General features: G+C 41.0%; 1 protein-coding gene across 3 annotated transcripts in view; it reads left to right on the top strand.

Annotated features, from left to right (window-relative positions):
• PARVB (parvin beta) overlaps window positions 1-26,182 on the top strand; it is a 70,997-nt gene that overhangs the window by 28,117 nt on the left and 16,698 nt on the right. For all 3 annotated transcript variants that reach the window (XM_035550947.2, XM_050708392.1, XM_050708393.1), the window contains exons 3-7: window positions 1,927-1,997; window positions 13,365-13,467; window positions 18,151-18,291; window positions 19,153-19,268; window positions 25,343-25,401. In XM_035550947.2, coding sequence (XP_035406840.1) covers window positions 1,927-1,997; window positions 13,365-13,467; window positions 18,151-18,291; window positions 19,153-19,268; window positions 25,343-25,401 — 490 coding nt within the window. The remainder of the gene's footprint in view (window positions 1-1,926; window positions 1,998-13,364; window positions 13,468-18,150; window positions 18,292-19,152; window positions 19,269-25,342; window positions 25,402-26,182) is intronic.

The following is a 26,182-nucleotide window of genomic DNA, read 5'->3' as shown; positions in this document are numbered from 1 at the left end:
TTCAATTTCCAGTTCCCCTCCCTGCCAAGTCCCTCAAAGAGCAGCAACATAATGTAAAAGCAGTGTTTAAAACTTGTTGGAAAAAATGTATTTTTTTTCTTTCCTGGACATAACTTTCTTAATCTACAGAATTAATTGAAGCAAGCTGTCATGGTGGCAAATAATAAAATCAGTTTTGAAGACCTCTCATGCAAAGCCATGACCACTGGTGATCCTTAAGCAAAACTTCGTGATGAATTGTGTACCCTTATGGGTCTTGTTCAAGATTTCAGTTTGCAGCTTTTTGGATGTGTACTGGGTGTCACTTCCTTACAGCTAGAGTGCCTAGCTCTTCCCAGGGGGTAATGAGGAAGTAAAGGAACAGGGCAGGAAAAAAAAAAAAAAGAACAGCTGAAGAAATCATGTTTCTTCCTAGATTTGTGGAAATTTGTCAAGAGTGTTCAGATAAAAGGGTCTTGTTTTTTATTAATATTAAGGGCACTGCAAAATACCAAACCTAAACGTCTGGGAAAAGCCTAAGGTAACCCAGTAGGATAGTATAGTTTGCCTTGTAGCTGATTTGCGAGGGTCATGTTTCCCATCTGAGAGCAGTGAGGTCTAGCACTGTATTAGCAAGTCATGGTAGATTGGTCATTGTCAGATTTTAGAATTCCTCTATGCAAAGTAGCAATGGCCCAATCTGTGGTCATACCCAAGACCCTCCCTTGTCATATTGGAAGGAATTGGGAAATCAAATGGAATACAGGATTTCATATTGTCTCTCTAGACTCAGCTAAAGATAAATCTACAGGGTCTATAAATTATTACTTTAGCTGAAGGCATGTGGATCTCCTCATTCGGTTGTGACACTACCACCTGTTCTTGTGTTCCTGTTGTGTAGTAGCCAAGGTTTGCTCTCCACTTGAATAAATCTGACCTTGACCACAGCTGTCACTTGACTACTAAAGGAGCTAAAATGAAGGGTGCAAGGAGAGAGGTCTACTACTTGAAAGCAAGCAACAGAATTTAAAATACAAGACTTGCTCCAACTGTTTCTTACATACTGATATACATATCTACAAGAGCATATAAACACAAATGTGATGCATATATTCACACATGCTATTGGGAAGATAATTCTGCCAAAGGCTGTTTGGTTGTTAGCTTTACAGATTTAAAGCTGATTTTTCTACCCATATTTTAGTATGAAATCATCCATTCTAAAAGTTAATCTTTACATTCCTACCTCTTATGGTTGGGTGGTTGGCCGTTGGAGAGCATTTCACACATCTTGCCATCCCACAGTAACAGAAGAAATAGAAGACTATATACCTGAGAGATGTATTTTATGTCCTTCCGGCACACATAAGCAGAACTGATGTAAATTGGGGTAATTTTCATTTTCTGGGTTAACCAGAGATTAAGCAGTTCCTGTACCCAGGGCCACGTGTATGACCATTGCTACGTGTCAAGTTTTAGGGAAGCACAAACTGTCAGCCTGGGTCTCAGCAGCTGCACTAAGTGTAGTGCCATAAGCTTGCTTTACTTTTCAAGGTGGTGTAGTTTGGGAAGGATATTTTCAAATACAAATGACATACAAATTAAGGAGAGAGAGGAAAGTAATTGGCTGGTTTTTTTGGTTTGTTAGTATTAGTATGCCCGACAGTATAGAGGATGGTGATTTTTCTGATGTATTCTGCATACACAGGGCAGGATCTGGTTTAGAGAAGGTCAGTGGAAACAATTTATTTTAGGAAGTTGTATTATCTTTGTATGACTATTAAAAAAAATCCCTCACACTTTGATCATCAGATATTCGCTTGCCAGGGTGATGACTGGGCACTGTCATTTCTTAATCAGCTGACAGGTCACTTCATGAATAGTAATTGTTGCAGTATTTCAGCAATGTATATTTGATCTAACTTGTTTCCCATTTCACTCGGACAGAGGAGAATGAGGAGCGCACTATGATTGATCCTAACTCCAAAGAAGACCCCAAGTTCAAAGAACTGATCAAGGTAGGATGTCAGTACTTGGTCTTTTTTCAGATCTCAAAATACTGAGCTAGAGTCATTTACAAGCTGGTTACCATGGATACAGTTGAGGAGGAACAACTCATTACTGAAGTATATCTGTGAAAACTGAAGAAACAAACAAGGATGCTGTTGGTAAGGCTAAAAGCAACAATGAGAGAAACAAGAAAGCCTGAATGTCAGAGCGCCCATGGAAAAATCTCCGCTATCCATTTACATCCTTGTGATTATTAAAGGGAGGATCAATGCTTAGCTTTGATCTACTGCAGTCATTGCACATAAACATAGGTTCTTTCTCTCTACAAAGACATGAAAGGAGCCTTGGAAAGCTGTAGAGAGATTTCTGGGAAGGAAAGAGTAGGACCAAAATGAGCACGCGCATGGTAGGGTACACCAAGGAGACCTATGGTGTTATAGGAAGGTTGGAAATGAGGTTCTTCTTCCCTTATACTCTGTTGTTGTTGTTGTTGTTGTTGTTTGTTTTTTTTAAAAAAAAAAGGTAGAAAAAGGGTAAAGAAGGATGCTCCTGTATATTATTAGTTAAAGCCGTTAGAATTTTTCAGCTTTCATACTGAATAGCATACTGATCTCCAGAGCGTGGATGGAGACCAACAGGTGAGTGAACTGATGGACACCTTAGCTAATAATGTCTACTTTCTGCCCATTGTGTATGTGAAGAATAAGGCATTCAGTGAAACAATGATTTTCAATTTCATGAGAACTTGCTAACTCACAATTTGATAATTCAGTTTCTCAAAAATTATTAAACATGAATTTGTTCTAATTATCTTTTGTGCAATTCCTACTGTTCTTACTTTAACAATGGATAACTCAACATTTGTGAAAAAGAGCCTACTCTCTTCTAGAACTTCAGTTATGTTTTTTTCAGTGGCTTCTTGGAGCAGAGAATTATCTACTATGTATCTACTTTACATTCTGAGCAACAGCACTGCAAAGTGACTTTGTTTTGTTTTGTGTGGTTCTGCCTCTCATTATTCTTTTTCCTTGGTTATCGCTGTATCTGTGTTTTATGTGGCAGGGAGGTAGAAAGTCCCTAGTTTACTTGTAGGCTTAGGCAAGGGCCACAGCATCCTGAGTCTGTATTGTTGCTGGAGACACTTGCCCAAGGTGCTGGTGATGTGTCCCCAGCTGTGCTGACATGAGGTTCGGCTTCCTCTCTCCTGGCAGTGCTTGTAGTTTCTGCCAGCTATGATGGAGGGTTAGATCTTGAAGGACTGTTATTTTGGAGAACTGTTTCTATCTGGTAGGTTGTTGGAATTAACATAGTGAAAGCTTGAGCAGAAACAGAAGTGCTGGCAATTCTGAACAGATATGATTTCTTCCCCAAAAGTGTTTGTGCTTATGTCATAATTCCCAGTACACTTCCTCTTTATTTTTTTAAAAATAATTAAAATTATATATATATGTATGTTTTAGAAACAGTAGTTCAGCTGTGGCTAGGTGGGTCTGAAAACTTTGGCTAGTGTTTACCCACTCCAGCCAGGTAGGGGAGTGAGCTGTGGCACATTCCTTTCAGGATACTGTCATGTCCTCTGTCTGCAAGCATATGCTTCGCAGAATGCCTCAGCAAACTGTTCACCTGGTACATCTTTAAAACAAGCCCAATGATCTTTTATTAACAGTGCAATAACATGTTTAGGATTACAAAACCACATCAAATAGGGTTTAGCAAGGAGCTGTGTTCAAATTTCTTTGTTATTCTAATTCACCTGGAATACAGTGTGTTTTTAAATTAGGTGAATTTGCACATTCTTTCTTTGTTAATACCCAGATCCATTAATTCTTTCAAAATGTACAGTGGTCTTGCACCACTCTTTCAAAGTACACTGTGGTTTCTTTGCTAGTGGAGCAGTAATATTACCATGAATAATTCAGTTGAACCAGAGTTGCTGCAGTGAAGAAACCAAATGTGCTCTGTGATGCAGGAGACTTGATAGTGAAATCATAATTGTTTTTAAATTGGAAATTTTGCTTTTGAATTTAATATAAGGTGGTGGGTCTTTCTTGGAAGTCACAGTCTAGCAAGGTTATATTTTTCTTTTTGAAAGGCTGAAAACCTTCAGGAGGAATGAAAATCAGACTTAGAGCAGGACTAGAGATTGTGTCTTGAGTGCCTGAAGTGCATTGCAGAACTAGGCTCTGGTTCAGTACATCAGTTTGCACTTGCATGAGGTGAGGGTAACTTATTACCAATTAAACTGCAGCAGCTGGTGCAGGGAACAGCATGTAACTTCACATTGTTTCCCTGGGACCATCCTCCAAGGAGAGAGATGTGTCCTGCAGAGTGCCTACTTGAAAAATTATGTAATTTAGGTAATTGCTGAACATTTGCATACCTCTCTGCAGTTGAGTTTTTACAAGGATGTAGTTAGAAAAACATTTAACACTATGTTGTTATGAATCTATAAGGCAAGGAGAGGTTTGAATCATGTTGGCAAAACCTGTTTTATGCCACAGAATGAGGGTAATACAAGCAAACGAGCAATTTATTCCTCATTTTGTGTTCCTCAGTGGTTAATGAAGTTTTCTGGTAGCCCCAGTGCTGGACGAGAATTAGCCATGTTAATGCTATACAGCAGCAGCCAGGAGAAGAGACTGTCTGCCCCGCAGAGCTTGAAATCAAAGATCTCCATGGTCTCACAAGGAGTTGAATAGATTGAGGTTGTTATAGTTCAAAGTAGTTCTCTCTCTTTTTCCCTCAAAGAGGAATGTGTCAATAGCAGCAACAGAGCCTGATGCCTCTTCAAATTTGGCAGTATAACTTAGTTTCATTGGTGCCAGCCCAAATCTCTTTCAACACCAGAGTAAGACATGCCAATGGTTTGCCATCACTGATTTTGAGTGTTTCTGTTCTCCTGTCAGTCACATGCAGTTGGGGTAGATAGAACTCAGTGCAGAAAGGAAGCAGAGATATCTGTTGCTGACACTGATTTAATACCTCTTTGTCTCTGCAAAATGTTGTTTTAATTTCTACTAGCCTGGTGCCATAGGAATTAAAAGCATAGCGAATTGTTTGGTGCAAGCTTTTGTGAGCATTTGGAAGCGATTTTGACAGAGCTGCTGGGATTCAAACTGTGTAACACTGTGGTGATGAAGAATCCAAAAGGAAAAAAAAAACAAACTCATTCTTATTAAAGCAAATATAGAGTAAATCCCCTCACTGAAGGCTGCTTAGTTGGGGATGCAAAAATACACGCTTTAAATCCTATTGCTCATATTAAAATCACTAGGAACTAAATTACACCTTAAAGTGTTGTTTGTTATCAGCATTGACAGTATTCTAAAAATAGTTTGCCACAATTTGTCACTATGAAGTGATATGCTCATGTGTTCAGATAAGTTCCCTACATGGCCTTGTTTGCCCTGTGTGCAAATGCAGTTTGGGACATGGCTAGACAGACACAAAGCTGGAAATTCAGATCAGGAAAAGATGTGTTGTTATTTATATGTATAGTATAAATAATTGACTCACAAAATACTCTGTTTCTAGTGTCTGAAATATGTGAGCTTCTTTTACATATCATCCAATATTTGCCAAGTGGCAAGAGAACAACTAAATCAAAGAGTTTGAGTTTTGCATTTGGGCTGTTTTGTGACTGGACCCTGAAGTGTATCCTGTGATGTATCTGGAGCAAACAAGAAGAAACAATGTCTGTGATACTTAGAATCAAGTCTAGTTTGCTATTATGCTATTGCAAATCTGTTTACAGTTCAGTTTCCATTAATACCTATAATTCCCTTAGCTGATCCATGTCGCTAATTCTAAAGAGTGTTGGTGGCTCTTCTAGCTCTCTTTTTAAATGTGTTCAAAACTTAGGAGGCTGATCTATGTGCGCTTTCCTTGTTGTTCATGGATTTTTCTTTGTGTATGGGATGCAAAGGTGGAAGGAATCTTTTTTTACCCCCTTCTGGTTCAGATGCGACTGAGGTAGAAGATCCAAAACATCATTGTACTTAATAGGCTGTAGGAATTGAATCAGAATCTTAGAAATATAGTCACACATTTCTGATCTGACACTTATGCCACCAACATAAGTGGCAGATTTCCTAGGCTTTTCTCATGTATTTTGATAGATAAAATATGCTTCTACCATTTGAATCCAAAAGTATACAACAGGAGCCTGCAAAAATTGGGTTCTGTTAGTAAATGGCTTGCCTTGACCAAAGACAGCAAGTTAAGAGTTGCAAGGTGACTTGGTAAGATCAGAGACTTGATAAGATCAACTGATGCTGCAACAACCTTTGGCCCTTAAAGCTAAACTTTAATGTCTAAACTACATGGATCAAACACTGCTGCTCTAGGTACTACCTGAGATGAGTAAGCATTCTGAATTTGTAGTAAATAATTTACTTTCCAATAAATTACCATCTTTTCAATGTCAACACTTACGGCTTTTTAAAATTCACTGTGGTGAAGAGAAAACCAAAATGAAGCTGTTTCCTTTTGATAAGGTTTCATGTGTGACCAAATGAAACCTTGTTTCCTGTACGCTCTTTCAAAGGCCTGCTTTTAAAAACAAGAGGCCTTCTCTCCGTTTGCAGCTGGCCAGTGCTTTGTACTTAGTCAATAGTTTCCAGACCTGAGTAAGAATTTCTAATATTAATTTCTATGTTCAACCCTGAAGTCAGTTAAACCTTCATACCTTTGATCTGTGCTTCCTAATTCTCCCAGTAGTCAGGGGTGAAAAGGGTCATTAAAATCAGGGCTTCCTTTCTTTGCTGTTTTTGTGACTGGGTTTCCCATTTTCTCATTGTGCCAGATGCATTCATGCAGTTTGTCTTGTTTTTCATTTTGTTCATTATTCTGTAGAGTGGCTGTGGGGCCTTTATACCCTTGAACTCTGCAGATTAATTCTGAATGTGCCTCGCCACTATGGGAGTAGCAAACCTGCAGAACAAAAATGCTTCACGAAGCTGGTGAAGTTTGATATAAAAACCCATTTCATGAAAATTAAAAACTAAATAGGCCAGGCAGATGGCTTATTTTTCCTTCTGGATGTCTACCACTCTTTTCTCCCAGCTCTCTGCCTCATGGCAAATTTCAGTTTTCAACCCAGTGTTTAGTAATGCAGCATGGCTCATTAAATCACACATATACATGTGGCCAAAAAATGATTTAGTAAGTGGATGTGTCAGAATTTAAAGCACCACTGGAAATTTTACAACTACAAACGTGTCTGAGCATTTGACGCAATTCAGAGATGTTTTCTATGAGTGTGAATATGTGTGAAAGGACAGGCGTGGTTTTGAGGACACAGGGATATTATATAAAAGTTTTAAAATCACTGCTAATCCCAAATACTATACTGTCTGCTCTAGTGGTTGGCAACCCTGCCCAGAGCAGGGAAGTTGAAACTAGATGATCTTTTAAGGTCCTTTTCAACACAGGCCATTCTATGATTCTATGAAAACTTCATAGAAAAGCAGCTTTTCATAAAAGTGTGCTCTAGTTAAGAGACATAACAAACATTTCCATGTACCAGCATGCGACTTTGTGAGTCTGCAAGTACTGAACAAGGTGAGGTTGAGGTGAATTCAAGATCATTAGCTGTACGTGGGATCTGCTGGTGGTTTCACCAGCCATTGCATGTAAGGAGAAGCATGGTGTTACGGCTGACACTGGGACAACAGGCTTTGCAGTCAAGCAATTCCTCACTCCTTCTTACACACATTTTAAAGGCAGCAAATGTAGCCCTACCTTAGAAATTAATATTGAAGTGAAGATACATAAAGTACAGACACACAGACGTGAAGGAATGGGTAGAGGAGTTTGAGGCCAGAGAGATCCAAGTTAAGCGTATTTTCACACACAGGAAGAACTCTGGCTTCACCTTATGTCTGCTTCCCACAAGGCACTCTGTGCCTGTATCAAACGGTTTAAATTTTTAGAAATTCAGGTTATTGAACATTTTCTGCTTCTGTCTTTGCATGAAGGAGCAATTCTAAAGAGCTGGAGCATTGACTCTCCATGAAAAAAGTGTCACAATGTATTTCTGTGTGTTAGTCATTTCAATAAGCAAAATAGTGCTTTACATCCCTTGCAAAAAATAAAAAGTAAGAATAAAAATCAGTGCAAAAAGATTTTCCAGGCTCCTAATTAAGACACACTCAAGAAATTAAGAGTTACAACAGGAAAATTGAGGGTGTGTGGAGTTTGTTTGTTTTAAATTGCAACATTTGTCACTCTTCAAGGACTGTATAAAAACTTTTTTTTTAATATAAATTGCAAATTTGTTTTCCTACCAGAGATGGAGTTGTAGTCTGAATACTAAAGAAGTTAGAACATTCTTTAGGGTATTTTTCTTTCATTCAGGTGCTACTCTATTAAAAAAAAAGTAACTATGGCTAGATCTCGTATCATTAGTATCCTTTTATGTACTTCTTTCCCAAAATTTTTTCAGTGCTAGATTTCTCTGAAACATTTAAGTACTACATAGTGTAAGTATTTCCCTTTTTAACAACCTATACCCATATGAGAATATTTCCAAAGCTGCTTCATAATTCTTCTGTGCCTAAACTTTTGGAAATAAGATGTTGGCTCCTATATTAGAAGGTACTTCCAGACTTTTGTTTTTAATTCCTTGGCATTTTCTGGATTTTGACTTCAAAACTATTCAGCACAGGAAAAAATAACGTGTTAAGTACAGGTTTCAAATAGTTTAGCATCCTGAGTCATATTTAACAATGCTTTTGAGGGCTTAGGGAAATCAGACATCTTCATATTAGGACTGTGAGGGGATTTGATTGTCATATGATAGTTTCAGCTTAATTTCAGGTGATTTTTTGAAAGCCTGCTCTGTAAATCTCTGTAGTCCCATGGATTGACCCAAATCTTCTATGACTTCGGGTGGTTTTCTTTTGGTGTCTATGTATGTCAACCTTTCATCATTTTGGAGTTGGGTGGTCACTATTGAAAGACTTCAAAAATCTCTTCTGAGATGATCTGTGACAAGAAAATATCTCATTACTTAGGAGTTGCTTTTCTGTATCACTGGTGAATAGTTTTCAAGGCTATTCCTCTTCTCATTGTCTTTCAGATAAGGCAGTCCTTTACTAACTTGTCTCATGTCCCTCTCCAACCATTTACCATAAATGTCCTGCTGTCTTCTGAAAAAGATTGAAAGAGACAAGAATAGCTAATTGGAGTTTTCTCTCCAAATGTAGTCGTGTTTTACCACCTGCAGAGCAGAGCTCTGCTGCTTTATTTAGACTGCATCTTCTTGCATTTAACTTTTGCTGGCTATAATCTCCAATGAACTAATTTTGTTTGGGGTTTTCAAAGGAAATACAAAGGTTTCATGCCCTGTTCCTGGTGGCAGATGACATGTCATGATTCTTCAAAAATCCTAGCTTTGAATCTAGAAGAGAAGGACTGAGCAGGGAGAGTTTACCTGAGCCAGAGACTCTTGAAGAGGCATCCTGAGAATGGTAGAGGATGAAATGCCGAAAGAGCAATTGTCTTGACATTTTTCTCTCTGTCTGTATGCAATATATATGTGTGTGTGTGTGTATATCAGGCTATGTGACACTAGAACAAGATGGTTTCCAGGACACATTGGAGCATCTGCTGGGAGATGGGCTTCTCAGCCTTTCCCCTGTGACTGTAGTCAGAGTGGGAGCTTGGCTGTAGCTACCATGGCACAGTGCTGCAGTTCCCTGCTCAAACCAGGACTCCAGGTGCCGGGGGAGCAGGTGTGCCATCAGGCTGTGTCTGACACAGGCTGCTCAAGCAGAAGTGCATTGTCAATTCACTGAAGCCACAAAGGTACTGCAGCAGGGAAGCATGAGGCAGGAGAAGGAGAGAGAGAAAAGATACCCAATACTCTGAGCTGGTGGAAGGGGATGGGGAGCAGAATGTGGCCCTCACAATCCACAAGGAAATGGTTCGCGACGTGCTACAACACTTAGATGTATGCAAGTTGATGGGGCCGGATGGGATCCACCCGAGGGTACTGAGAGAACTGCTGGAAGAACTGGCCAAGCCGCTTTCCATCATTTATCAGCAGCCGTGGCTATCAGGGGAGGTCCCAGTCGACTGGCAGCTAGCAAACGTCACACCCATCTACAAGAAGGGCCGGAGGGTAGACCCAGGAAACTATAGGCCTGTTAATTTGACCTCAGTGCCAGGAAAGCTCATGGAGCAGATTATCTTGAGTGTCATCACGCGGCACTTGCAGGGCAAGCAGGTGATCAGGCCCAGTCAGCATGGGTTTATGAAAGGCAGGTCCTGCTTGATGAACCTGATCTCCTTCTATGACAAAGCGACGCGCTTAGTGGATGAGGGAAAGGCTGTGGATGTGGTCTACCTTGACTTCAGTAAGGCTTTGGACAATGTTTCCTACTGCATTCTCCTCAAGAAACTGGCTGCTCTTGGCTTGGACTGGCGTAAGCTTCATTGGGTTAAAAACTGGTTGGATAGCCAGGCCCAAAGAGTCGTGGTGAATGGAGTTAAATCCAGTTGGAGGCCGGTCACTAGTGGAGTCCCCCAGGGCTCAGTACTGGGGCCAGTTCTCTTTAATATCTTTATCGATGATCTGGATGAGGGGATCGAGTGCACCCTCAGTAAGTTTGCAGACGACACCAAGTTAGGTGCATGCGTTGATCTGCTCGAGGGTAGGAAGGCTCTGCAGGATGATCTGGATAGGCTGGACCGATGGGCTGAGGTCAACTGTATGAAGTTCAGTAAGGCCAAGTGCCAGGTCCTGCACCTGGGGCACAACAACCCCAAGCAGTGCTACAGGCTGGGAGATGAGTGGTTGGAAAGCTGCCTGGCAGAGAAGGACCTGGGAGTACTGGTTGATAGTCAGCTGAATATGAGCCAGCAGTGTGCTCAGGTGGCCAAGAAGGCCAACAGCATCCTGGCTTGTATAAGAAACAGTGTGGCCAGGAGGGCTAAGGAAGTGATTGTCCCCCTGTACGTGGCTCTGGTGAGGCCGCACCTCGAGTACTGTGTTCAGTTTTGGGCCCATCGCTACAAGAACGACATCGAGATGCTCGAGCGAGTCCAGAGACGGGCAACGAAGCTGGTGAGGTGTCTGGAGAACAAGTCTTATGAGGAGCGGCTGAGGGAGCTGGGATTGTTTAGTCTGGAGAAGAGGAGGCTTGGGGGCGACCTTATCGCACTCTATAGATACCTTAAAGGAGGCTGTAGCGAGGTGGGGATTGGTCTATTCTCCCACGTGCCTGGTGACAGGATGAGGGGGAATGGGCTAAAGTTGTGCCAGAGGAGGTTTAGGTTGGATATGAGGAAGAACTTCTTTACCGAAAGGGTTGTTAGGCATTGGAATGGGCTGCCCAGGGAAGTGGTTGAGTCACCATCCCTGGAGGTCTTTAAAAGACATTTAGATGTAGAGCTTAGTGATCTGGTTTAGTGGAGGAGTTGTTAGTGTTAGGTCAGAGGTTGGACTAGGTGATCTTGGAGGTCTCTTCCAACCTAGATGATTCTGTGATTCTGTATAAATTGGATGATCCCCCTGCCCAACAAATAGCATTAGGTGGGTGTGGGAGCATGGGTCTTGGATGCATGTGTCGAAACAATTGTGGTAGTTATAACCACACAGAGGATGCCGTCTGATGGAGGGAATGACCCAAGTAATAGATAAGGCTCCTGTAACATTGCAGGGCAGCAGTAGAGCAATTAAACTGGTGTGGAGCGTATCCTTTTATATCCACATCTTTTTTTTGATGTCACTTTATCTTTCCTTTACCTGCACTAGAGAGGACCACTTTTGATACTTTGTTTTTATTATTGAAAGTTTTTCTCCTTCTGTGCAGTTTAGGGGGCAAAAAGGATTTGATTTACATCTGTGTGCATTGATGATGATCCTTGCTTTCTGTGAATTGACTGGTTGCCATATCACCCAGCTAAAATTTGCCGCTTATGCTATTTAGAGCTGAGTTTCAACCCTGCACATTTTCAGCATGCTTTGTAAGTACTGAAGATACAGGTTAGAGATGAAGCATAAGCATTTCATGTTTGGATTGTAAACTTACTTTTGAACATTAAGCCTAACAAAGCCTCCCTAAAGTTGGTAGACTCAATGAACCTCAGTAAGTAAGCTGAATTACTTAAATATCCATGTGACCAATATACTCAAATATTCGTGTTTTGTAGGATTGCCAACGCATGTGTTTGAGTGCAATCCTATCTATGTTTTATTTACCTTTTTTTCATAATGTCCTGAATATTAAACAAAACAAAACAAAAAGTTCTTAGCTATCATGACCGCCAAAAAGAGGCAGAATTATGGGGCCTGATCAGAAAGTGAATTTAAAGCATCCGCAAGTTGTATGTGAAGCAAATTAAAAACTGTAGACTTTTTAATTGATGCTCGTTATTTTAGGTAGCTCCCCTTAATGTATTTTGCACATTTGTGGTTGGCAATACTCTTCTCCTCTTATGAATCAAGGATTTAGCAGTAACTTTACATCTCTTCCCACAATATTCCCACTATATTATTTTGCAAGTCATTTAATTTTCCAAATAATAAATTGGAGGAAAACACTCCTGCCAACTTGAAACAGTCAATGTGGTTTTTCCTGTAACTGTTTGGAAATTATTATCTTCGGCACCTGGAAAACTTAACTCAGTTCCTTTTCTTTTTACAGGTTCTTTACATTCATTCCTGTTTTGTAGGTGACAATGACTTTTATAGTTATGGTGGTCAGCATAAGGGGACTATTACTTACATATATTGTTGAACGGTTATCAGACCAAGTTGACCAAAGTTTTAATTACAGTCTTCTGTAATAGCTGAAGATAAAATGTGTAGTCCTTTTGCCTAATGGCAAGGATCTATCTAGTGGGTCTGTTTAGCTCCTATTAGTGGGAGCATTCACTCTTTCCTCTCTGAAGCTCTTCTTCCTGGTCTACTACTCATGTCTGTTCAGGATAGAGATGACAGTGGGAGTGCTGGGAGCCTTCGGGTTCATGGGACTCTTGTTCTCTACTGGCAGGTGTGCTGATTGTGTAAAACAGATGACAGGAGTTTTTGGACCCGGAAAGCAGGTTTGTTAGATACTAGCAAAGGTGATTGCTGTAGAGCTGCTAGTTGCTACTTGCTTTAGCATTGGTGGAATGAGGAGAGGTTTTAAAGAGGAAAAATAGAGGGCACTACAGTTACCATGTTGCCAGACCTGAATTAAAAACAGAAAAAGCAAAAATATCTCTTTGTTTTTTCTCTGTAACTTGGAAATACATAAATACGGTTACTCTTTCTGTTTACTATTCCTGATTATTGCATGGAATATATTTCTATTCCTGATCACTGCTCAAAGGAACGTATTTCAGTATTTTTTTTACACATTTGCCTCCTCTTTCTATACTTCCAGGTTCTAATTGACTGGATTAATGATGTGCTGGTGGAGGAGAGAATCATTGTCAAACAGCTTGAAGAGGACCTTTATGATGGGCAGGTGCTGCAGAAGCTGCTAGGTGAGTTCACACAAGAGAAGGTGGCCCCAAAGACTGAAAGGAGTCCAAAACTGATCCCTTCCAAAGCTGCAGACAGCAGGGAGTCTGTGCAGTAACTTAGCATCTCACCAGGGATACAGTTTGTTTCAGTGATAGCTACAGTGTCAGCTTCTCCATCTGTTCTTCTCAGGCAGTCTGCTGAAAGGGGTGGAAATCAGGATGATTCTCAGGTAGCAAATTTGTGGACTAAAAATAATCCAGAGAGCTGAAATGTGGCAGAAAAAAGGTGGAGAAATTTGTGTTTACAGCAGGAGACCAAGCAGGAGACATGTGGTCCAAAATTTTTTCTGCACAGTTTGATCCTGAAGGCTTTTTGGACTGAAAGCTATTCTTGAGGCCATAACTGAATTACTTTTAAGGGAGAAAAAACAACAACAACAAAAAAGGATAAAAGAGAATGCATAACACTAGACACATACTTACAATGTGCTCTTCTATGCAAATAATACATGAGGGGATATAGTCAGTTAAGCAACTGTGATTTTGCAACGCCCTTACATCTCTGCAGTCGGTATGTGTGCTTATGCGAGAAGCACAATGGAGAAGAACTTTAATGAAGTTGCATTGATTTATAGGGGTATTTTTAGCAAACAAAGAGACTTGAAGCTTCAAGTGCCAGTGTAGATCCACACAGTTTCTTGGAAACAGCTAAGTAAGCTGAGAGCTGTCTGCCTATGGCATGTTTTCAAGAGTGGGCTGGGTTATGGATATATGTGTCAGAGTGGGGCAAGAGGACTTAGCGTTGCTAATTCCATTGGTGCTAACTGATACTTTTTACTGAATTTTCTGCATATGCTCCTTAAATAAGTTTTGCAGTGTTTTGGTGAACATAAGCTTTTACAATTCGTTAACAACAATTTGTGTGCAATTAAAAGTAGCTTGAGGAATAAAATGACAGTACTTCTAATACTTTTTGGTTAGACTGTAACTGGGACCTTCCAGCCATAGTGTGGTGAGGTGGGGTATTGTTAGTTTAGCTGAGGAGTATTTGTGTGAATGCAAATTAATTCCAGGTCTGGGATAGCATCTGGTGGTTTGTCTCTTACAGAGAATTTCCAGTTGAACATTGCTCTGGTACTCTTACATAAAGGCATTCAGAAAAAGGAGCTGAGGTCTTACGCTGTTACTTAAATCTCTCAGTGAATTACCTTGCCAGTCTTAACACCAAGGTGTTGTGGGTTTACTTGACAAGGTTTTGGTAGTGGGGGGACTGCAGGGATGGCTTCTATGAGGAGAATCCAGCAGCTGCCCCATGTTAGATAAGTGCCAGTTTCAGCCAGCTCCAAAAGGACCCACTGCTGCCCAGAGCCGAGCCAATACGTGATGTTGTTTGTGCCTCTGTGAGAGCAGATTTAAGAAAGAAGGGAAAAAAGAAAAACACAAAACTGCTACACAACAGCAACTGGGAGAGCAAGGAGTGAGAACCAGCCCTGCAGCCCCCAAGGTGAGTGCAGAAGGTGCTCCAGGCACGCAGCAGCTGTTCCCCTGCCGCGTGTAGAGAGGCCCCTGGTGGAGCAGGCTGTCCCCCTGCAGCCCATGGGTCCCATGGTGGAGCAGATCTCCGTGCTGCAGCCTGTGGAGGAGCCCCCCATGGAGAAGGTGGACCTGCAGTGAAGGAGGCTGTAGCCCATGGAGAGCCCCCACAGGAGCAGGCCCTGGGCCGTAGCTGCAGCCCGTGGAGAGGAACCCATGAAGGAGCAGGGGGTCTGGGGGGAGCTGCCGCCTGTGGGGGACCCAGGTTGGAGCAGTATGCTCCTGATGGATAGACCCAGTGGTACAGACCTATGTGGGAGCAGTTCTTGAAGAGCTGCTGCTTGTGGGCAGCCCACGCAGGACCAGTTCGGAAAGGACGGCATCCCGTGGGAGGGACCCCACATGGAGCAGGGGCGGAGAGTGACCATGAAGGGGCGGCAGAGATGGAGCATTGGGGACTGACTGCAGCCCCCATTCCCCTGCGCCACTTTGGGGGGCAGAGGTAGAAGAAGGTGAATGGAGGGAAGGTGTTCTAGTTTGTTTTCTTTGTTTCTCAATTCTCTAGCTTGTTAGTAATAGGCAATAAATTTTATTAATCTCCCTATGCTGAGTCTGTTTTGCCCATGACGATAATTGTTGAGTTATTTCCCTGTCCTTATCTCAACCCTTGAGCCCTTTGCATCGTATTTTCTCCCCCTTTCCCTTTGAGGAGGGGAAGTGAGAGAACAGCTGTGGTGAAGCTCGGCCACCCACATGAGTAAAATCACCACAGGTGTGCACCTTCTTACTGCTGCTTCTCTGTAAGCTCTTTGAAATAATTGAGGTGAGCTGGCATTGCTCTGAGTCCTTTCTGGGATGCAGGGAGAAGTATTGCAAATGGATTTGCAAATTGGTCTCAGTGCTGAAGATAGTCACTGGTGTGTGATGTCAGTCTAACGTTAGAGGATAAGAAGAGGGCAGAATTGTACTTCCTGTGCTTACATGCCAGTGTTTGGGCAGGTGGTAATTTATTTCATAATAGTCATTTGCTGTTGGGAACATGTCTGTAGAGGCCTTGGTTTCCAGCCTCTGGCTTGCATATGTGTAGAAAGAGCTTAGTTGTCCATACATACATGGCCATATAGTTGGGCTTAGCTTAACTTACAGGAGGAGAGGTGATCACGTACCTCTTGCAGGCTTGAGACTTTTGATTGGACTGACTTTTCCTTATTTTCTTACTGTTGGGCATCTGACAGGAGACCAAATACTTCTCCCCCAGCCTGAAGCCATCACAACTCAGCCCCAGTCTTGTGTTGTCTCAACATGATTTTTTCAGTGGTACCTTGATTTCTTCAGCAAGACTTCCTGAATTTATCTATCTTCATGTTCTCTCAGTGATGCAAGAGGCAGCAAAGCATGTCAAAGCATGGTGCTCCTGGTGCTTGAGGCCTCACAATTAAGTCACCCCACTGTTTTGTAACAAGTCCTTTTACCTACAGGAAGGGCTGACGAGCTAAGATCATTAAACCTCAAGTAATAGTTACTACTTCTTGTATGTGAGAGATGTTTCAAGATCTGTCTTGATGGGCAGATGAAAGACAACAGCTTGTTAGTGGGCTTACTCCGAAGCTATTTGGAGTAAGAGATTTGCAAGTGGCTGTTAGATCGATTCAGGTGGGGCTCCTTGCTTAGTTAATTTTATCAAGGTACAAGTTGTGCTACCGAGAGAGGCTGGAGTGGCTTGGTGTACATGGTGTCAGGGTAAAGAGAAATAAATTTCTCCCTGCTGACTGGAAGTTCACCTGGGCTGAGAATAGATAGGAACAACAACACATGACCACAAATGAATCTTCTAGGACAGATTATTTAAAAAAAAAAAAAAAAAAAAAAAAAGGCTCAGATACCTTGGCTGAAGAACTTTTTTTCCTGCTAAGATTATTTAGATAATGATAAAAATTTCTTAATGTAGATTGATAGAAACAGTCAAAATGTTGAAAGTACTCATGAATTGATAACTTACAAATCTCTTCTGTTTGGGTTATTAAAATGCTTCTGTTTTTCTGTCATTTTAAAATATACACAGCTATGAAAAATGTTCAGAAGACACACACTCTTGAACTTGAGACCAGAAATATTTTTGTTATTGGAATAATACGTTTTGACAACTTAGGAATGTTTCTGAAGCCCATCCCATTTTGTGAAAACTGCTTTGATTAAGTATGTTATTTTCTTTTTTGTTTTAAATACTGGAATACATAGTTGGAATATATTGATCCAGTCCTGATTTCCTAGTCCCATCAGCACAGTGAGTTTGACTCTCTAGAGTGGAAGGAGAAAAGAGACGAGTGGTTTCCATTGCTCTGGCAGCTGAAGAACTCTCTGCACCTTCCTCAGCTTTCTTTTTTTGTGAGAGGGACATTCAGCTCCTATGTCTTTGGCATGAGGGCCACAGTGGAGAGGAAGAGAAGAATTGGCTTGTCTGATTTTGGCAACAAATAATTACATTACAGAAACAAAGTTCAAATTTTAGTAATGGTGTTTTACAAAATTTGCTTCTTTAGTTCACTTGTGCAGTTAATCAACTATGATGTGACAATGTCATGACAACATGACCATATTGTACCAACGTATTTTTCTAAATTGGTTCCAGTAAGTCACTATAAATCTGTGACTCTTGATGGGTTGAGGAGGCACACTTTCCTTTAGATTCCTTTAGACCTTCAGCTAACCTGAATTAGATCTCACTAAGCTGAAGTAAATGTCCACTCAAGCATTTCCTTTTTTTTTTTTTTGTCCTAAATTAACTTCAATTATTAGAAAAGTCCATTGAACTAGTGGAAATTCCTTGCGTAGAGAAGGCTATGTTGTGCCACATGTTTTTCAGCAGGGAAAAAAAAGAGGAGGCACAGTAAGTATTATTACGAACTTGTTGCCAATCTGAAAGTTTTTATGTATTTTGACACCTGATTGGTGAGCATGTTCTGCCAGACCTTACCAGTTTTCTATCACAGGGTTTATTGGAACTGACACACTTTGATGAAAGGTTTGCTTTCAGTGGAAAATTACTCTGCTGAAAAAATTCTATCAGAGCACAGCTCTGATCCCCACCGCTCTGTGGTTGTTATTCTCACCCAGCTCCTTGTTTAATCTGATATTGCCTGTTTCTTTTTTTGTTCCTTTCTTCAAATACAGAAAAATTGGCTGACCGTAAACTGAATGTAGCAGAAGTGACGCAATCTGAAATTGGTCAGAAACAAAAGTTGCAGACTGTTCTGGAAGCTGTCCATGATTTACTTCGACCCCATGGCTGGACAGTCAAGTGGAACGTTGACTGTAAGGACATAGCTATGCTTTCTGTCTCAGCTTCACAGGCAGAGGAGGGTGTGATAATCAATAGCTTGATCATACTCTTTGTGATTTACTATGTTGTTTTATTTATTTGCATAGAGGGTGTTACCAAATCCATGTGTGGATTTTAACTGGTACCTTCTTCTGTGATTTTTGTTTAAGGACAGACATACGTGGCTGTGGGATAATTGAAGTGCTGTTCCTTTAGGCATATGCTTTCATTAGAAATTTTTTTGTTTGCTTCCTGAATTTGAATCCTACAGACATGCGAATTTTTTTAGTCATTCAATTACAAGAGGGTGATTTAAGCCTTCAGGCTACCACAGTGAGAGTCAAAAAGATGCTGCATCCTGTGTAAGGATATTGTTTCTGACAGGCTAAGCAGAAAGTGCCCTGTATTCCAGCTTGGCCTGTTATGATCCAAAAGTGAGAATGAAGTTTAGGAAGTTGATTCACTTAGGTTGTGGGTGGTGTTTGTCTCTTACAGCCAGGTAATCTTTTGTTAACACTTTGAACATCTTCTAAAAACAGAATTCTCCAGTATTCTCCAGTACAATGGAAGGAAAGTGATTGAGTCCACTTGTTTTTATTTCACTGACTAGGGAGGGAGCTGAAGTGTCTGGAATCCTAAATTTGTTATGTAGCTTGAAGGGAATTAAATCTAGGCTCCGCTACCTGTAAAATTATTTTGTAAACTTCATTAATTTAGGAAAAGGAAGAAGGAAAAAAGAAGATTGTCTTCACCAAAACCATTTTTTTAATTCTTTTACCTTTTTCCCAGAGGTGTTCATTTAAAATAAGGCATCAGTATTCTTTTATTTGCTTCCTTTTCCTTGTTCCCTGCAGCAATACATGGCAAGAATCTGATTTCCATTCTTCACCTTCTGGTAGCTTTGGCAATGCATTTCCGGGCTCCCACTCGACTGCCTGAACATGTGTCTGTACAAGTGGTGGTTGTACGGGTGAGTATAAAGTCATATGAAAATTTAATCAAAACAATCACTCTAATTTTACGCTACCAGGCTGCTCCTATCTGCTCCTGACTTATTTAGGAAATGATTGTCCTAGTTGTTCAGTGAGTCCCAGTCCTGGGGATGCATTTTGTGTACTTAAATGTGATTCCAAGAACATCATATCTCTCATATGCTTAGGACTGCCTTTTTAGGATGTGAGGAAATGGCCTCAGGTTGTGCCAGGGCAGGTTTAGACTGGATATCAGGAAGAATTTCTTCATGGAAAGGGCATTGGAACAGGCTGCCCAGGGAAGTGGTGGAGTCCCCATCCCTGGAGGTATTTAAAAGACATGTGATTGTGGTGCTTAGCAAAATGGTTTAGAGATGGACTTGATAGTGTTAGGTGATGGTTGGACTTGATTTTGAAGGTCTTTTCCAACCTAAATGATTATGTGATTTTCTAATGCAATATGAAGCCAAAATCATGTGATGGGATTTTGTATAAAATAGTTGTGTCTGTAACTTTTGGCACTTGAAAATGGTTTTTGCCATGTTTTTGTTTGTTTGTTTGTTTGTTTAGAGAAACCATTGACTCAAATAACACAGGATTTTTAGTACGTAGAATCTCCTCAGTCTGGGAAGCCTGTTGCTGGTGTTGTTTTTCCCCAGTGACTTATTATTCAGACTTAGACACGTTGTTTTCCTTGGCGTACTAACGGAGTTTCATCATTTTTTGCACAGCCTTGTGTTTTTGTTAGCTTTCCTTAAATATGGAGAATAGATCTGACCTGAGGAACCTTGACTTCTTCCTTCCTGCTCTAGATATTGCTATAGTTCTTCCTTTCCCTGCATGGTGTTGACCATTTCCTTCCAGTGTACAAAGACTCTGCTTTCAGAGTATACTTACTATTGTTTTTTATCTTGCCTTCTATCCCAGCTGAAGCTGGATGGTACCATCTGCAGCATGTGAACCCAGCTTCTCTGAACAGCTGTTGGAACACGAGACAGATCTGTTGCAGCTGGCTACTCTTTCTGATCATGCCATGACTGTTAGCTGTGGTGCTCAGCACTGTTGTCGCGAGGCAGGCTCAGCTTGTGGCAGAAGGCTGTGGAAATGCCTTCTGTACATGCCAGTTGCTGTTAGAGCTGTCAAGCTGTAGTAGGATTCCTTTAAAAAATCAAGAAGATAAAGTGATATTAGACTCTATTTTGCAAATGTAGATCCCCTTACAAGATGCAATTGCACTGTGGTTGGTTAGGCAAGCCCCATTTTGCTTTAAGTTTAAATAATGGCATTTTCCAGGCTGCATGCCTGAATGCTCTAGAGGTACAGGGTATGATGTAAGTGGGTAATTGACAGATTTTCCCTAGCTCACAGTAAATGTTATGCATTCTCTTTAAGAGAGGATTTTGAGCTGCTTTCAAGCTCCTGTAGTTCTCTCATTTTAGGAAAGGTGAATTAGGTATAAAGTAACATGAATGTAAATAGAAGACTAATTTATTTTTATTTTTTTCTTGACTACCTTAGAAAGGTAAGGATATACAAATATAAGGTGGTCTACAGTCTTCTGTCACCCTGATGCCTGAAATTTCCTTCTTCCCAGTACAGTAAAGTGTCTTCTGTAGCTGTGATGTGTGAGGAAAAAAAAACACTTAGGTAAAGAGGGAAAGCTTCCTTTTCCTCATCCTTTTTTCACAGCTTCAGGACCCTCCATCTCTGTAGTGTAGGCAAGTCTGTGGAGAACGTATTTTCACTTTCCTGTTATATATAATATTATGTATATATGTTATGTATATATGTTGTATATGTATATATATGTTATATATGTATATGTTATGTATATATGTTGTGTATATATGTGGTATATAGAGAGGACACCTACAGAGAGGATCTTGTTCCCCGGGGCCTCTGAGTCTCAAGATTAGACAGGGCTGAGATGAAGATGGAATGAAATGAATGCTGACAGGAGCTAGGGAAAGAAAGGAAGGGAGGGAGGGAGGAAAGAAGGACAGGAGGGAGGGAGGGAAGGAAGGAAGGGAGGGAGGGAGGGAGGAAGGAAGGAAGGAAGGAAACTCTCATGTTATTTACAAGGAGGGTTAATTTAAGCTTGAGAGCTGTAAACTCTCGCCCTTGGACCTAGAACCTTGAGTCCTGGAGATAGTTATGGGAACTTCTGGTTCTGAGCTTACCTTAGCTGAGCCTGTGTAAGAGGAGACTTGTTTCATTGCTAGACTTCAGTTTGTTTAAGCGGAAAGCAAAACACAGCATAAACTGAAACATGTTTCTTCTGCAGTGTTCCTGCAGAAGGCAATTATTTTGGCCATAGAGTTTGGTAAATTGAATTTTTGTAGTTCAGCATCCATAATCTAGTCTAAAAATGCATGCTGGTTTAGTAACACAAATCTCTTTAAATGGATTTTATTTAGCCTTTTTTACGCTGACAAATAGAAAAATGGTAATGAGGTTAGCATTATTCCCAATCCAAGTAAGAAAACTATTATTAAGGAGGTTATTATTATAATTATCAATTTAATTGTTAAATGATCTCTTATTACAGATCCCAATCATTATTAGGATTCTGTCAAGCTAGATCATAATTAATATAAGATAGCTGTTCAGAGACGTTTTGGGTAAATGCCTCTTCTTGCCTGCATATGCATTTAAGGGGATCAATCAATAGCTTTTAGAGAGACTTTTTTGTTTTCTTTGCAGAATTGGCCCTGGAGCAAGAAAACCTTGAAAGATATGCGAGTATTGTGCAAGAATGCACTTATACTGAAGTTTTCAAAACTAGATAAGTCTCACTTTCATGGGTGTCCTTGGCACTTAGAATTAACATTATCAGTTTAGTCGAGCTGTTCGCACACTGTACAGATCTGTGAAGTGCTTCTTGCCCAGGAGGGCTGTGTTTACACTGTGAAAATAACTGTCATACTGGCTTAGCAAGTTACTGCTTAATGAAGCTGTGTACATTTTCATAGCCCATCCAAGAGCAATGCCAAACACCTTTTTAGCTTGTGGAAGTGTGGGCTTTCTCTTCTCTAATTTTTAGTGACCTGGTCCACAAAATGAAATAGTATTATGATAGGACCATGCTACATGAGAAGTATTTATCAAGATCTCCACAGACTGGTAGTGATTCTGCCTTCCCTTGAATTCTACCCTTTCGAGTCTTGAGGTGACAGACTGAGACTTTCCTCAGTTGCTGTTCTGAGAAAGATACATAGATGGATCTTTATCCGTCAAATAATACACTGTCTTCTTTTGGTCCTGCACTGTGTAGTTTGCTTAGAAAATCCACAATTGTTTTGGAGAGGACTTTCTGTTTTACTTTCCCTGGCAGAAAGAACCTTTATCTATGTATCTATCTACCTACTGTATTACCCAGAACAGTAACAAGACTAACCCAGCAGAACAATACTACATTGTTTTATAATGGGCACCATGAGGTAGCCCCTCTCAAGAGTGAAGCTCCTGAAACCGAGTTACTTTCAAACCTGTTTTGAAATCAACCCCCAGATTTGTGTTTTATTTTTATTTTTTATTTTTATTTATTTTTATTTTGTTTGGTGTTGGCTGTTGTTGTTGTTGTTTTTTGAGTGAAATAGAAAATGTGAGAATGGCAATAGAACTCCCAGTTATATCTGAAGTGTCCTAGCAGAGCAAGGGTTTAGGTGGGTCTTTTACTTAAGATCCTGTTGACAGCTACTTCAAGTGCTGAGTTATGAATCTAAGATGGTACATGTTTTAATACTAGTATCAGTGAGCATTTTCCTGTTCTAGCCCTCCTCAGTGAGGGCAGGAAGGGTTGAAACTTTGTGATTTCAGTGTGTGGCTCCAGTGAGAACTGAAAATCCTGCGATTTTTCTTCCAGCTGACTTTACCTTCTGATAACTGAAACATGAACTTGTATGATGAAGGAATACTGTAATTCAGGAAAGCAAAAATGTTCTCAGGAATAAGTGTAAAAATTGTTTGTAAGGCTCTCTGCTTGTTGGTTATTTTTGCAAGGCTCAGTAACTGCTTTCTTTCGCACTTAGCTTTCCTCTTCCCCATTTTAAAAATTGCAGCATGTCCCACCTTGGTGCTGCTGGGAGATCTGAGGTATTTTTGCAGTAATTCCCTTGTAGTCTGAGCTGCAGACTGAAAGGTCAGAGGCAAGGCAGCATGAAGAATAAATGTGTCTGGTGGCGCTTATGCAAAGAATCCAACTTTTATCGAAGGATGACATTTGTTTTTGGATTGCAAGGCCAGGGGACTTAGGCTCATGCGAACAGCATACTCAGCTGCCTCTGAGAGAGGTGCATAGAAGCGCTGCCATTTCCACCCACTGGGGAATCAGTGTGGGCATCCGTTTCTCTTTCTTGTCAGCTGCTTGGAGGCATTACTCACTGGTCACCACTCACTGAGCTTTTGTTCACAGGGCATAGCATCTTCTCCCTGAGGTACAGGGTGACTGGAAGGTCCAGAAACTGGTGCAAGTACAGCAGAGACTCGGTGGGATGCAATAAAGACAACATTGTTCCATTTGCAAGAAAACATTGCCTTGTCAGACACTTCCTCATTTTCCCATCCATGCTGTCATCCTGGCTTGTTTTACCAAACTTTCTGGTGCTGTTCCCCTGGCTCCCTCAGGGGAGCAGAGTTAGATGTATTTGTGATATGGAAATAAGGCATTGAGAAGACACAGCTGGCAGGCTGGATTCAGCGCAGGGCCTGGCTCAAGTGGGAAGCTGCCACAGCACAGCAGTGGGAGACAGTGCCTCCCACCCTGCTTTCAGCCAGGCTCCCTGGGTGGCTTGAGAAAGCAGCACTGCCTTCTTCTGTTGAATAGGGAGTGGAAGGGAAGGAATTCTTATTACTGTTTTTTTTATTTCAATTTGTATTTCTTAGATTGCTTGTGGGGAAGGATGTGCTTCTCTTCAAAGCTGTTCTCCGTAATAAGTTCTTGTTTGGGGTTCAGCTGGTGAAAATGATTGAGATGGCATATGTGTAAAGAGCTTGTGCCTGGGTTTGGTTGTTTCCCTGCTTACCAGAGCTAGCAGCTTTCTTTATTAACTGTTTTGTCAGTTATTCTGACAGGACCCAGTTCTTAGATGCCTGCTGAGATTTGAGCTCTTGTTGTCGGCTTTTTCAGCGTAAAGAAGGCAGGGAAGAAATTCCCCCTTTCAGGCATAAGGCTGTGTCCCATAATTTTAAAAGGGTCCTACAGACTCAGTGGAAAGAGGTGCTGAGAAGGTTTTTTGAGTTAGGTAAAAACACTTCCAGCTTCCAAGAGGTGTGTGCCATGTGTCCAAAACTCTGGGGAGACTCAAAACCATTTGAGTCCCCTTGTATCAGGGGGCTGTGTCTTACCATGGGGGAAGCTTCTTTGAAACTGGGTTTCAGCACATGCTAACTCTGTTGGGTTGTAGAGTTCTTGCTCATGCAGAAATCTATCCCAAGGAAACAAAATCCAGTAACAGGGGAATGCTATCTACCGTGAAATCACTGGTCAGGTCAGTCTTTTTATGTTCCTTGTGTTTCCATGATGGCTCCTGACAGGAGTGTGACTAGTGGCCTCAGTAGCATGTCTGCTCTAGGAGAGCCCCCTTTGTGCATTGAGAGCTTTGCCAGCACATCAAGGCCCTGGCACAGGGGCAGCAGACTGTGTTACTTCAGCCCCAGACCTCTCCTGAGAGCCAGGCTGCTGGTTGTGTCAAATTGTTGGTTGACATTGACACAAACAAGTATCCTTGGGGACTTTAAGATGGGGCTGACATACTCTCTCTAATTTGTGTTCCAGGCATGATGTTGCCTCAGGTCTCAGGAGGAGAATTGCTAATGAGTTTATTGGCTGCAAATATATACACATTTTCCAAATATTCATTTGGCTGTCAGCCTGATAAATGCCGCTGTTGTAGGATTGAACCCTCCCATGTCAGCTGTTTCACCTCTGTCCCTACAAAACTTCATCTTAGCAAACATATTTTACTCAGTTTTCTCCCCCAGGATTCTGAAAGATGATGAATGCTGCAGAGCTCCTGTTCATCTTCTCCTGTACTAATGCAGTCTCTGTTTCTAACTCCATCATCATTTCCAGAAACGCGAAGGCCTTCTTCAGACAACTCATGTTACAGAGGAGCTGACGACTACAACAGAGTAAGTACAAAATGCTTTAGTTTCAAAGCGTGTTTCTGTGGTGCGTGTTGTGAATTTCCTCACAAGAACAAAATGGAGGCATAATCTGCATCACCTCCCCCTGCTCCTGCTAAATTAACAAAATCCCTCAATGTGTTGCTTTTTAACTATATAAAAATAGCTTTGTCTCTGGAAATACGTTCCAAAGGACAGAAGTATCTTCTTGACGTTCTTGTGTCACAAAAGCTTTTAACTGGATGTTTCATTGACAGTGATCCTTGTGGGCCTTTTTTCCTGCCTTCTGCAGGTCACCATTTTTAACTCATTTCTGCCTGGTGCTGTTGCCTCTCTTAAATAAAGGGCTGTTGTAGATAATTTGAGGACAGATTAGTTTGACAAAAGGCAGTAACTCTCAAAACTGAAATGATACTCTAACAAAGTTATAAGGAGAGACGAGATTGCTATTTTCATGTAGTACCTGAGGATTAGAGTTCAACAAAAATAAATAAACAAAACTCTTCACTCTCCAGATTTTGCAATGGGTTTACTTTGCTTTATATGTTTACAATTCTTTTTATAAGGAAAAGGCAAGACATACACTTCGGCTGCAAATAAAAGCTGAGATTCTCCTTCACGTGGCCTGAAGGCAACTTATCTCACAGGGGCTTACATGAGCCCTCCTTCAGTGTATCAGTGTATTGACTCCCTGTGGAGTTGGCTCAGCTTTCTCTGACTTTGAAGGTTAATGAAGTACCATGTGGCTTGCTCAGTGGGGAAGGTCTTTCAGATGGAAACATTCAAA

Source organism: Cygnus atratus, chromosome 1, assembly GCF_013377495.2.
Source record: "Cygnus atratus isolate AKBS03 ecotype Queensland, Australia chromosome 1, CAtr_DNAZoo_HiC_assembly, whole genome shotgun sequence".
Lineage (NCBI taxonomy): Eukaryota > Metazoa > Chordata > Aves > Anseriformes > Anatidae > Cygnus > Cygnus atratus.
Note: the sequence above shows the minus strand (reverse complement) of the source record. Positions and strands in the feature narration are given on the sequence as shown.